A 14,109-nucleotide genomic window follows, 5' to 3' on the forward strand; every position below is an offset into this window, starting at 1 on the left:
GTCCGAGAGATCCAGCATCACATCAGCAGGCATGGTTGGGCTTTTCCTTCTTTCCTCCTTTTGCAGCCTTCGCATTCTCAGTCTTCTCTGGAAAATTCTTCAACCTGCTGGAGCAGATTTTGGGGGATGGAGTAGGAACTGTGGCATTGGGGCAGAGGAGAGGAAGGGAAAGCCCCATACATGCTAGTGGAAGTCTGTTGTACAAGTGGGATCCTGCAAGTGGATATAATTCAGTACATTGGTACCTTGGGTTACATACGCTTCAGGTTACATACGCTTCAGGTTACAGACTCCGCTAACCCGGAGGTAGTACCTCGGGTTAAGAACTTTGCTTCAGGATGAGAACAGAAATCGTGCTCCAGCGGCGCAGCAGCAGCAGGAGGCCCCATTAGCTCAAGTGCTGCTTCAGGTTAAGAACAGTTTCAGGTTAAGTATGGACCTCTGGAACAAATTAAGTACTTAACCTGAGGTACCACTGTACTATGGTGTGTCATGCTGTTGCATTATGCAATATGGCCGATCCTTTCTTTTGACTTTGGTGTGGGCTGATTATTGATAGATAATGAACATCAATGAGCAATTGATTATTTTGAGCTGTTGAAATTTGAGTTGTCACCATCGATCAGGATAGAGACTGAAACCGTTTTGTCTGACATGGTTTGCATCAGAAGGGCTAGACATCAGCAGGTTTTAAGTTTGGTTTGGAGAGAATTGATCTGTATTCTTGCGAATAGGGTGATACCGCTGAATTCAGTGCTGTATTTTCTCCTACACCCACACAGTGAGCACTCAGAATAAAGGCTGCACTTGACTTCCCCGGGGTTGGAGGCAACATGAAACTGCATAATCCAAGCTGTCTGGATAACAATCAGATCAGATTCAAATTACTATAATTGAGGGTTCAGGAAGAGGACTAGGGAAGAATGCATTCACACTAGGCCAAAGACAACAAAGAACCCTGTGGTGTCTTCAAGATTATCAAATTTGTTGTTATTGCATGAGCTTTCGTGGACTGAGGCCCAATTAGCTACTGTGCAAAATTATCCTAAGACTTAATTATGTCATCTACAACATCAGGTATTCTTTCACTTGTTCATTTTCCAGGGTGATTTGTGCTATGCTATCATCTGCTCACAAGGGATGCGGGTGGTGCTGTGGGTTAAACCACAGAGCCTAGGACTTGCCGATCAGAAGGTCGGCGGTTCGAATCCCCACCCGCGACGGTGTGAGCTCCCGTTGCTTGGTCCCTGCTCCTGCCAACCTAGCAGTTCGAAAGCACATCAGAGTGCAAGTAGATAAATAGGTACAGCTCCAGTGGGAAGGTAAACGGCGTTTCCATGCGCTGCTTTGGTTCGCCAGAAGCGGCTTAGTCATGCTGGCCACATGACCTGGAAGCTGTACGCCGGCTCCCTCGGCCAATAAAGCGAGATGAGCGCCGCAACACCAGAGTTGGTCACGACTGGACGTAATGGTCAGGGGTCCCTTTACCTTTACCTATAATCTGCCCACACTGCCCTGCTTCATTCTGCATAGGCCAGACCAGTGTTTGAAACTCCCATTTTTCTAGACGCATTTTGTGACAGGGAATTTCATTAGCGTGAGCAGTTTCTGAACCCTGGGTGCAGTATGGCACCTAAGATTTCAGATGAAAACTGCAACATCCCCACTTCCAGCTACTCTCTGAAACCCTCCTAAGAATATTATGGGGGTGGGCAGGGGAAGGACTAGACCATGTGAAAAATGAACATAATATTTTAGCTGCAGTTCATTCATTTTCAGCTTTGCATTCTTGTTATAAAAAAGCGTGCCTAGACATTCTGTTGTGGCGCCTATAACCTAGGATTAAGGTGCTATTTAGCTCCTGCTTTCACATCTCAGTTTCTAACACTGGGCCAGATAGGTCAGTCTCTATGCAAAACAATGAATGGACATCGATTTCAGAAATGACAGTATCTATAACCCAGTGGCAGAATGTTTTGGTGTCCCAAGACACTTTCTAACTGATCTTAATTCAGGCGGCTATTCTGCAATGAAGGAATCCACATAGAAGAATACAGCATGAAACAGCTGAAACACAATTTATCAAGAAGTTCAGTGCCGTCACTTGTGGGTTAAATACAGACAAAGGATTTTTAACACACTACATGTGTTAATATTACCAATGCCTGGACATCTGTGCTATCTATAACTGTAGCTTCTGATTAGCTCCATGCCCAACTGCAGGTGTTAATTCACTCAGCAATGCTGTGGTTGATTGCATTATCACCAATCTGCTTCTGTAAAAGGTTAAAGGTGTGTTTATTTAACATACACTTAAATTCTAGTTAACACTGACTTCAATCCATGAAAGCAAAAGGTGAAATGCATGAAGCGAAATCTTAGGTATACAAAGCAGAACACTGACAAAGTGGACTTAAGTTCATGAAAGCTTATGCTGGGGTTGTGAGGATTTTGCCTTTCAGGTGTTGTTGGTACACCTGTTGGAGTATAGCAGTGCCTTGTGAATACCACATTGGCTAACCCTGGCATATGCCATAAAATTTAGCTAGTTCTTAAGGTACCCCAATATTATTTTGTGGGTTTCTTGAGGGGGGTGACTGCAAGACTTCCCCTCTGGAAATTTTTACTAGGTTGTGATTTTCAAATCCAAATGTCAATAGTGGCTTGGGAGATGACCCTCCTAAGCTCCGATGACTATCAAGATCCAGAAACTCCTGAGGCGTATGCAACTCATGAATAAGTAACCTAGGTTCTGACTGTAGTCTTTGGCAGAGTGAGTATTTTCTGGCAATTTTCTCTAGAATTTTGATGAGGCTGTTGAAGCAGAACAATAGTCAGTCCGCTCTCTTCATTTAGCGCTGAGAGTGCGAGGAGGCCGTTAACAAATACAAAGCTACCTTATAACGAGTCAGGTGTTTCCAAATCTTGCTGACTAGAGATGCCTGGAGCTTCCTTCATGTGAGACACGAACTTTACAACTGAACTGTAATACCACCAAAGGAGGCATATGCTGGATGCTCCCCGATATCTTTGTTTCAGGCCACATGTGGTTACTCCTCTCTGGTCAACTCATTGATTCTCAGTGGATTTTAGAATAATTGAATGTGTACTAGCTATGCACTTGTGCTGAAGGCACATAATAATAATAATAATAATAATAATAATAATAATAATAATAATAATAATTTATTATTTATACCCCGCCCATTATACTCTGGGCGGCTTCCAAAAGAATATTAAAATACTGTGATACATCAAACATTAAAAGCTTCCCTAAACAGGGCTGCCTTCAGATGTCTTCTAAAAGTCTGGTAGTTGTTGTTCTCTTTGACATCTGGTGGGAGGGCGTTCCACAGAACCATTTGCTCCCCAGATTATGTGAGAGAATTGCTGCAAGAATAGTCTTGCCATGGCACATGCTGAAGTTTAGATCTGCTCACACATGTCCAGTTGATCATGGCATTTAAATAGTCATAATTTTAGGGTTCTCTACATGTACCAAATGACTCAGGGAAGGGAGGCAACCGACTCATATCATACTTCTGTCTGCGTCAGTTTTTAGTGTGACTCTACCCCACATTCTCTGTGAACTTATGTGATGGGCACTGTGTACTGCTGGACATGCTGCCTTGCCAGGGCACAAGGGGCATTTGTCCTTCACAAGCTGGTATTGGATTCTTGAATATCTATTTTCCGCTGTTGTGGGCCTGTGCTCCCAAGCCATAAATGATCTTCAGTGCATAAGATCCCTTCAGACAATTAAAACCACAGCTGAATGTTCAGGAAGGTGAATGGATCCATCTACCTATTTGGCAACAGCACGTTGCTGTCATACAGGCAGTCAGGCCATATTAATGTTCATCATCAGTGATGGGATTAGGTATTTGGGTCATCTTGTTCACTGGTTTGCGCAACTGGTTCCAATGATGCCATTGGTTTATCTTTGGAGCCTTGTGAGTGGGTCATCAAGCTGTTGGAAAAGGATGTTGATCCAGGGAAGAGGACAAGAAAAAATTTTCATTTGGGGCAGGGGGTTACAATTCTGTTTACAGACCCCTTTGTAAAAAAGCTTGGGAGCCACTAGCCTATGTTTGTCTTATGCTTTGTAAAACAAGAAGCTTTTAAAGTATTGAACCCTAGTTTTTGGAACAAGGATATAAGCAAGTAATTTATGGTAGCTTGCACAGCCTTTTGTTACTAATCAGTGACACTTGCAAACAAAGAAAGCTCTTATGAACCTAACTGGGTCTGTACCATCCACACAGTAAGGCTGGAGTTTGGAGTGGTGTTCTGGAATGCTGCCAGACAGGACTACTTTTTCTTAAGATAACTGGGGGGGGGGGGATTTTGGTGTAGATTTTACAGTATGACCACTGCCACTAGCTCTGTCATCTACATCGTTCCATTTCCCGATTTAGATCCCTTTGTGTTCCATTTACAAATTCCTTGATATGTAACCCTCATACCCAGTAGGGTAATCCTGCACTCCACCACTTAGAGATTACTGTGTGCTATCCAGGGCAAATTAAAGCACATCACAGATATTGGAAATTCTTTATTGTGACATATTGCAATATCTTTATACTGCCTTACACCTACCCTTCAATTTATCCTTAAAGGAAATTGCTGTTCTTGGAAATTTGCTGTCAGGACTACTCAAACCCAAATTCTGCAGAGCTCTGTGGTTCACAGTTGAGCCCTGGGGTTATTCAGCAAACACATGGTGACTTGTCACACCACACGCAGAACACTTTTCAGTTTACTGAAGAAAATAGGACAATGTTGAAGGAGATCTTGTTATTTTGTTCATATCTTGCCTTCCCCCATGGAGCTCAGGGTGACTGATGTACATGAAGAATTCAACTATTGGTTGAAATAGTTCAGGTGAGAGGTAGTAATTGGCTCAGGCTCATTCAATGAGCTTCATGGTCAAGTAGGGAATTGTCTCTCTTGTATCTCTGTCCATGCTGGCACTGTGCAGGCCCAGCGGTGTGATGGCTTCCTGTTGGTTGTGATGCGTCTTTGGGACATCCTGGAATTTTGCATCAACAAATGTTCCACCATTCCTTGATGCCGTGTGAATTTCATGGGGAGACTGCATATTTCTACATGGGCTTCCTGTGCCGGTCATCTGCAGTGCATTGCTTCAAGCATTCATTAATCTCTCTATATATGTCAACAAAGCGTATAATTACAATACACAGTGTCCTTTCTCCAGACACAATCAGAATTAGTTTTGTAACGTGCCTTTTCATGCTAAAAATTACAGTTTGTTTATCGTTAAAGACACTTCAAGTTACTGTTTGTTTGGTAACAATGTTAACCTTGCCTCTCTTTGCTTTCTCCTTTCCAGGTATGAATGCAGCAGTCCGTGCGGTAGTGCGTATGGGAATTTATGTTGAAGCAAAAGTATACTTTATCTATGAGGTTGGTGTTCACATTTGTTATATGTATGCCCCCACGGTCCATCTTTTGGTCTATGCAGAGAGAGAGAGAGAGAACACTCCTTTGGAAAGTGCGGAATGACAAGGGGAAAAGCAGGGACAAATTGGGAAATGCAGCCATTGTCTCTCAGTACTACATGCTTGACTGAAAGTATAGGAAACAAAAAAAGGTAGGAATTAGAAAAATACGGCAACACAGAGAAGGATTTCCCCCCTAATTTTATTCTCCTCCTCTGCTCCACACCTTTGCTCCCCCCCCCCTTGATCCAACTAAGGAGGTCCACACATGGAAGGAGCCTTCTCTGTGTGTGACACTTGCTCGATCTGAAGCCAGGAGCCTAAACTGGATGATCATGTTGATGCTGTCTGTCCATGCCACATAAATTTATTTATTACTCTTTTTCATAATCTTATAAACTGCTTCACTGCCTGAAGCCACCAAAGTGGTTTACAGTGAGATAAAAACGAGCTAAAGTACAAAAATACGAGTTCCAAAAGCAATGAAAAAAGGCATACAATTATTATTCCATTAATGACTGGGTCACAGCTCAGTGGAAGCCTTTTTAAATGAAAAGGTATCTCCTGTAGGTACCTAAATATCATGACACACAGCACCTGTCTAACTTGAACTGGTAACTGAGGGCTGGACCTGCAACACTAAAAGCCCAATTTCAAGTACAAACAAAACACCTCTGGGGCATGTGGTACTCTTTCTCGATCCAGCTCTGTTACTGGAGGCTGAGGTAGTCTCAGTGGCCAGAAACACCTTTTAGTAGCTGTTTAATAATATTTGGCCTCCCAGCCCATGTCTCTCACTTGGGATGTAATGACAACCACACAAATAATGGTTCTGCTCCCTGCTCCCCACTGCAGTTCTCACCCTATGAAGGCACGGTTTTTTTCTAGTACGTTCTCACCCTGTAGGACGCACACCACTTTCTTTCTCCTTTGTGACAAGACTTTGTACATCCTCTGCTATGTCAGGCAACATATATCGAGCCCACAGCAAAAGTAACAACAATGAACAAACCTCATAAAGAACACCAGTAGCAAGGGAATGGCACTTTCATGACAATCGGAAGTATTGGTGTTGCCCCTCTGAGGTGACCCACAAGTGCACCATAACATGGCTTAATTCAAAATAATAAGGGCTTCTCTCCACCAGTGAGAAACTTGGCCACAGGTTTTCTGGCTCAAACATCACTGCTGCCTATGCAGCTGACATTCAGGCAGCCCAACCAACACAAGGCTAGTGGTTTATGAGGCAGCAAGGAGGGCAGATGACGTTATTTACCGCTCCGATGTGCCATGCAACCTGCTGCCAGCAAGAACAGATTTGCACTTGAGTGTGCATCCCTATGAACATGTGCATTTAGGTGTACATTCAGTCGAAAGCCATGTAATGTGGATTACTGATACCTGTACACCCCACACTCCTTTCAACTTCAAGGGAAAATCTCTTGTGATGTGGAAGGTAGACTTTGTTTTATTTTGTAAACTAACTTTGGTGATGGTGTCTATAGGAACTTAAGGGTAGAATATACATTGGAAAATTCCCCTCTGCCCAAGTTCATGAAGCTCGATTGCTGGCCCTAAGACTTCATTCTGCATATCCATCCAAGTTGTTTTTATAGTGGGTGGTATTCTTATTGTAGGACGTAATATATATTTGAATCTATGCATGCTGAACGTTCATTGGACTTCTTCCAAAGCCACACAAAGAGCCTATTGTCCTTAAGTTTATAAGCTAATAAAGCATTCAGCTCTTGATAAAGTTGCATCTGAATTGATGTGATTATAGAGATTCAAAGTGCATTAGGAAGTGTTTTTATACGGAAGAGTATTTTCTCCTGTCTGGCTCTTTGTCTTTGCTGGCCCATGCCTGTCTACTTCCGTAACTTGTGAGTCGAGGAACTGTAAAACATATGAATATGCAGGCAAGCGGAAGTCGGTGCACCACAATCCTTTGTAGCATTGCCACAGCAACTAACCAAGTATTTGTGTGTCATGCCAGCGCTGGAAGTTCCTGTTTTACTGAAAAGTATTTTGCCACCTTGCTTGAAAGAAGCTGGGTGCTTTTATGGTTGGAAATATTTTTCTTTCCCTTATCTCTGCAAAAAGTTATCTCAAATCTGCCCTCTTATAGTGCTGGTTGACTTGGGGGGGGGTCACATTCTGAACTGAACACTGGCTCTCCACAGAATCCCTGAGCTGAGGTTCAGGCAAAGGGCCTCTTAAGCCCCACAGGCCCCTCTGATGACCCACATTACATTTAGCATGAGATACATACTAAAGAAAGTCTCTCTAGCTGTTCACCCTGGAGGAGGGTGTTAAACAGCCTGTCTCTTTGCTCAAATGGCAAAAAGCAACTGATACATTTACTGTAACAGGAATATGGAGACTATGCAGGTGGGCAGAGTGAGTCACTAATGATTTATCCCTGGCATGATTTCATTGGCGTTCTGGATGCAATCTTCCATTTTCTGTATGCAATGCATTTGGAGTGCTGCCTTTTTTTTGTTCATGCAGAAAACTTACTCTATAGTGGAAGTTATTTCAGACCATTAACATTCTTTTAAGCAAATACTTCAAAAAGACTCTTAAAACATCTTAGTAGCTAAAAGATAATTTCCTAAAGTTATGAAAAGATAAACTTCATGGTACAGCACCCATTTTGCAGGGAGGAGTTCCCAGGTTCAGTTTCTGACATCTCTAGGTAAAGCTAGTCAGACAACTAGATGCTGCCACTCCATGTAGCCTGTATTGTATAGATGTACCAGTAGCTGACTTGGTAGAAGGCAGCATAATATCTTCATATCAGTAATTAACCTAACTATGCTCTGGGACTCTTTCCTCTTTAGTTCCAAAGGTCAAAGGAAAAACTTGGGAGGTAATAGCTAACTCCTGCTTGCTTCCAGTGTTTTGACCTTTGAAGGTGGGAAGGTTGGCAAATGTTTGATACCTTTTTTAAAGTTTAATTTGACTAATAGCACAGCTTACTCCAAAGTAAGTCTCACTGATTTCAGAGGGTCTTACTGCCTGCTACATAGAATTGCAGCCTATTTGTGTTTAGGATAATTGTACCCTGATTAGAGAGCCAAGTCGTGGAGTTTCTGGTCTTACCTTGATGTGCTACAGAGTTCTAGTTCCTGGCATCTTTATTCTGCTTCTTTTTTTATCCCGTTTCCTCCCAGTGAGAGTTTTATTTGTTCAGTGAAGTAATTATGCGTTGAGGTTGTGGGGAAAAGTAGCCCCCATGTCAGCACTGCCACCGTTTTGTGTCAGCTGTGCATTCCAAGCTGCGATAACCTGGAAGTTGCGCTGACTGTAACTTAGCAAAGGCAGAAATGCAAACGGGCTGTGGACAAGTTGTGGGGTGGTTTGTCTTCAATATCTCTTTCTGTTTAAACACACAAGTGCCTATGAGAAAACTAAGTTTACTCTAAGTGTCTCCTGGAATGACGGAAGTGTTTGGTGTGTAAACCTTTTTTATTAGTGATGATTAATAGACTGGAATCCCATCTTGGCATAAAATAATCTAGTAAAAACACCTTGAACTATTTATTTTGATACCACTTTTCTGGTGAATCTTACAAATCTTACCAAAAAACCCCAGAAAGTATTAAAAGTATATGGCAAAACAACTTTAATTTTTTTTTTAACATTCTGGTGGCTACATACCAGCCAGCAGTGGGTGAGGATCCAGAGGAATGGAATCATAGATGTGATCTTTGTAGGTAAAGGTAAAAAAAGATAAAGGACCCCTGGACAGTTAAGTCCAGTCAAAGGTGACTATGGGGTTGTGGCACTAATCTCGCTTTCAGGGCAGCATTTGTCCACAGACAGCTTTCTGGGTCATGTGGCCAGCATGACTAAACTGCTTCTGGCGCACTGAGGACCGTGATGGAAGCCAGAGCGCACGGAAATGCCATTTACCTTCCTGCCGGAGTGGTACCTATTTATCTACTTGCACTGGTATGCTTTTGAACTGCTAGGTTGGCAGGAGCTGGGACAGAGCAACAGGAGCTCACCCCATCACGGGAATCTGAACCACCAACCTTCCAATCAGCAAGCCCAAGAGGCTCAGCCACATGAAAGCCAGAGGTTTCCACTCACACAGCCACATTCAGGCAAAAGCACTTCTGTAGAGCTCAGAGCAGGATTAGTAAGGGGAAGAATCTAGTAAGGGCTACATACAGTAAGGGCTACATTAGTAAGCCCTTGGAAGAATCTAGAGGGCTACATACAGTATTGCATTTACCCCCACCCCAGATTCCCCCCCCCCCGTGGTAAGGTTTCGGGATACAATGTTTATGAGGAGAAATTATAATTATTGCTCATTAATATGGATGAGCAGGTTATTGAGTGGCTAATAGTCTCTAGGTATAAATCTTTTTTTTTTCCAAGTGAATTTTTATTGTTTTCCTTACATATTCTTTTCCAACAAATTGTAATAGCACCATACATTCCCTTTGACTCTACCGAGTCGCGACCCCCCTCCCTCCCCACAACTGGTATATTTATCCTCTTTCCATCACGCACATCATTCTCATATTAGTACTATTATACATTGGAGGTATTATGTCAATCCTGCTAGTGTCTTGACCTCTTTACAATTCTTCTTTAAATATTCAATAAATTTACTCCAGTTATTTTGGTATCTTTGATCTCCCTGGTCCCGGATCCTCCCTGACAGTTTGGCAAGTTCTGCATATTCTGTCAACTTCGCCTGCCACTCCTGAATAGTTGGTATATCTTGTACTTTCCATCTTAGGGCCAGAAGGGTCCTCGCGGCAGCTGTAGCATACATGAACAAGTTTTGATCTTCTATTTTAATTTCTGTTCCTATTAAGCCTAATAGACATGCTTCCGGTCTTTTGGGGAAGGTATATCTAAATATTTTTTTGAGTTCATTATAAATTGATTCCCAATTTTTTTTTACCTTATCACAGGTCCACCACATATGGAAATAGTCGCCATCTGCCTTTTTACATTTCCAACATTTTCTTTCTTTTTTCCTATACATTTTAGCTAATTTTACTGGCGTCCAATGCCATCTATACATCATTTTTAGCAAGTTTTCCTTTAAAGCCATGCATCCTGTAAATCTCAAACCCTCCTTCCATAATCTTTTCCACGCATCCAATTCAATGTTATGCCCAATATCAATTGCCCATTTTATCATTGATTCCTTTACTTCTTCGTCTTTTGTATACCATTCTAGCAATAAACTATACATTCTTGATAAAATTTTATCTTTACAGTTTATTAACTCGATTTGGAATTTCGATTTTTTATCTTCGAACCCATTTCTCTTTTTATTTTCCTTTAATAAGTCACTGATCTGGTGGTATTGCAGCCACCCTGTTAACATCTTTTCAATTTGGTTGAAAATTGAAAAGTCTCTAGGTATAAATCAAGAGAAATTAGATATCTGGGAATTTGTCAGATTATGCCTTTATTAAGCATAATATTTTTCAAGTATATGAGAAAGTATATGAGAAAGTATATGAGAAAGCAACATTAGATAAGAAAAAGTGGGCCACTTTAGCTCAGCAAGTGTGTGTGTTGTGATATATTCAAGAAGAAAAGGATGCTGAATATATTTAGACTGCAGCAGTTAGCTTGTCCTAAATGAGAAGTTTAATACACTGCTTAACCTCACAATGGATCAGGATTTACTATAGAATAGATTTAATTCAAACACATTCAACACCATCTATTATCTGGATAGAAGGGTGTTGGGGGAATAGAGGGAGAAGTTTATTTGCAATTCTGTCCCCCACCCCACCACCCACAAAAGTCTGGCCATTGGTTTTTCTTTTAAGAAGTGTGTGATATGAGATTCTGGTAACTAGAAAACCACAAATGCCTTCTAGCATTATAACCTTACCAGCTACAGTCTGTGAAATAATCTTTGCTTAAGAAGTAGCGTGCATCTGCTTCTAGAGACTTTGGGGATGGTGCCGAAATGTAACAAATGGAAAATGTGCATATTGTACCAACTTAAACATTAAAATTAAGGTACTCCCCATCCCAAACCTCAAAAATCAAAAGAGTGAGAAAATTTTTAGGAATAGGGATCAGAAATTCAGGACTACCCTGGGAGAACTGGAGCATATGATGAGATGCAGTTTTGTTTTTTTGAATGCTTCATTAGCTGAAGAATGAATCATAGCCAACATCTCTTGAATGCATGGGTCTGCCACAAAGAGGTATTTGTTGTCGGTACCAGAATATAATCAGGCAAATCCAGTGCCATGGCACGTAGTCTGGGAAATTCCAAAGGATATGTTGAAAGGACAGAGATTTCCTCCGCTCCACTTCAGAAACCATCATGAGCACAGCAGCTTCAATGGACATTGTTGTTCTGGTGATTCACCCTCTGTCTGCAGTGGAGAGTAGCCATGGTTGCTGTAACATGCTTGTACTTGTAATTAGTGTAGAATTTTCTGTGTTTGTGTGTGAACGCCTTTGTCTCTATGCTTACTCTGTCTCTGTGAACACTGCAACATTCTCAGGTTTATCAGCTGCAAACTTGTTTTGATTTACATTACCTCAGCTGGAAGTACAGTCACATTATGTAGGGAATGGATACACAGTAAACATTAAGGCTTCCAACAAGCAATCAGCTCTTTTAAAAGAAAAAGCAACAACGCTTTAGAGAAAATTATAGATGAGAGACTTGTTCTGAAATGTGTATTCAGAGAAAGGGACAGGTAGCACTTAGGAGTTTTGCAGATAATCACAGTGCCCTAACACCGTATACATAAACCAGCCTTTTTACCCAAAAGGTTTATCTACACTACAAATGTATAGTTCTTAACATGCTTATGCTCTCATAGCTTCCCCCAAAGACTACTTGTGTGTGGTTCTGCCTTTTTCCTTCTCCTGCAGCAATGGGACCTCTTTGAATTTGCCCTGACTGCATATAACTGCCCCTAAGAGTTGGCTCTTGTGGTTGCTGATATTATAAACTGTTTTAGCCTTTCATTTCAAATCTTCTTGCTTGCAATGGTGACACCATTCTCGTTCTTTCCTATCCATCTTACTTTACTTGATCATAAACTTAGCTAAGTTTTATCATAAAAACACTTTTATGTTACAATTGTCTTTTATCCCCTCTTAAATAAATGTTCTTTTTTATATGTCAGGTTTCTATAATGTTTCTCTCTTGTCACAGGGTTACCAGGGCATGGTTGATGGAGCTGAAAACATTGTTGAAGTCACATGGGAAAGTGTTTCAAGCATCCTACAAGTGGTAGGTCCTGAATTAAGAATCATTTTCATGCAAGTGTGTTACTTTTCTAAAAACCATCCCTAAAGAGCTAATGAATAAAATGTTTTAGTAATTAAGCAAAATGCTTTGCACTAAACAGCTTTGTGTTTTGGTCCCAAGCCTGTTTATTTGAAAGTAAGTCTTAGATACACTTACTTAGAATTTTTGCTTCTGTCACCATCCAACATTTTCAGTGCACAAATATCTGGGCAGCCTTGTTCTCTCTTTTTTTTACTCTCAGAGAAGAGAAATGGAGCAGCATCCAAGCAGAAGGATACCAGCAGAGCTCGGTGTCTCTCTTTGCTTTTTATTTCCCCCTCCTAGTATGAGTCAGTATAAAAAATGTTCTTATGTTGCCTTCAGGATTTAATAACTGTTTTGTGTTGGCTTGAGCTTGGCTCCTCTTGCAGAAAAATTCCTTGCCTGACGTGACTTGCATCACGAATGGGTATGGTAGTGCCAAGAAACGATTTCAGCGTAGATGAGCCCTGTGCCACAGTAAACTGACACCATTCTGAGAGCAAAATATGGACATAGCTTTAATTCTTTTTCCTGCATCAAAAAAGAGGAATTAATGTTGCGTAATCAGCAACTAGCATGTTTTCAGCAAAGGAAATTACATAACACTTTTCTCTTATATTGACACTCTTCTAGTATGCAAAAAATACTTCTGACCAGTGGCAGAACTTCAGTCAAGGATAATAAATGTGATTTAAACCTTGACTGAAGGGATTTATGCTTTTGAACCATATACTATAAAACTAACGGAACAGATTATCTGTTTCATAAGATTCAGCTGAAACACTGATTCTTCCTGACTTTTAAATCTTGCACAGCAGCAGTTCTGAAGGTGTGGAGGAACAGAATACCAAGTCCAGATTGAAAAATAGATAAAGAAATAAAGGAAACTGTTGTGCAATGATAGCAGGAAGGCAAAAAAGAACCTGGCTGAAATGCCACTTTGTCCTATAGTCATGAGTAACAGTAATGTGTGTGTTACTTACTAAGGAACTTGTCATTAATGTTGTTTATTCCCCAGTAGCAATCACTTTATTATCACATCTGTTATCCATAATTCAAGTTTATATATAACTGACTACCAGCCATCATTTTTAGTCACCATCTGTACCAGACGACCATAAATGCTGTGCTTTGTGCGTAAGCCAAGTAAAGAGGATTAAATGTAAGATATTGGATCTTCTGGTCAATGTTGTACTTTCACACCTGCATCCTGCCCTTTCTCCGTGGAGTTCAGTGTAGCATGCATGGGCTTATCCCATTTTATACTCACAACATTGACCCTAGTCTCTCCTTCTTGTTTCTTGCTCCCTCCCCCAAATATCCAACTGATCTGAAATGAAATGACCTCTGCAGAAAACCAACATA

General features: G+C 41.1%; 1 protein-coding gene across 4 annotated transcripts in view; it reads left to right on the forward strand.

Annotated features, from left to right (window-relative positions):
- PFKP (phosphofructokinase, platelet) overlaps positions 1-14,109 on the forward strand; it is a 61,583-nt gene that overhangs the window by 13,391 nt on the left and 34,083 nt on the right. For all 4 annotated transcript variants that reach the window (XM_053409459.1, XM_053409456.1, XM_053409457.1 and 1 more), the window contains exons 3-4: positions 5,354-5,427; positions 12,628-12,705. In XM_053409459.1, the coding sequence (XP_053265434.1) occupies positions 5,354-5,427; positions 12,628-12,705 (152 nt within the window). The remainder of the gene's footprint in view (positions 1-5,353; positions 5,428-12,627; positions 12,706-14,109) is intronic.

Source organism: Podarcis raffonei, chromosome 12 (assembly GCF_027172205.1).
Source record: "Podarcis raffonei isolate rPodRaf1 chromosome 12, rPodRaf1.pri, whole genome shotgun sequence".
Taxonomy (NCBI): domain Eukaryota; kingdom Metazoa; phylum Chordata; class Lepidosauria; order Squamata; family Lacertidae; genus Podarcis; species Podarcis raffonei.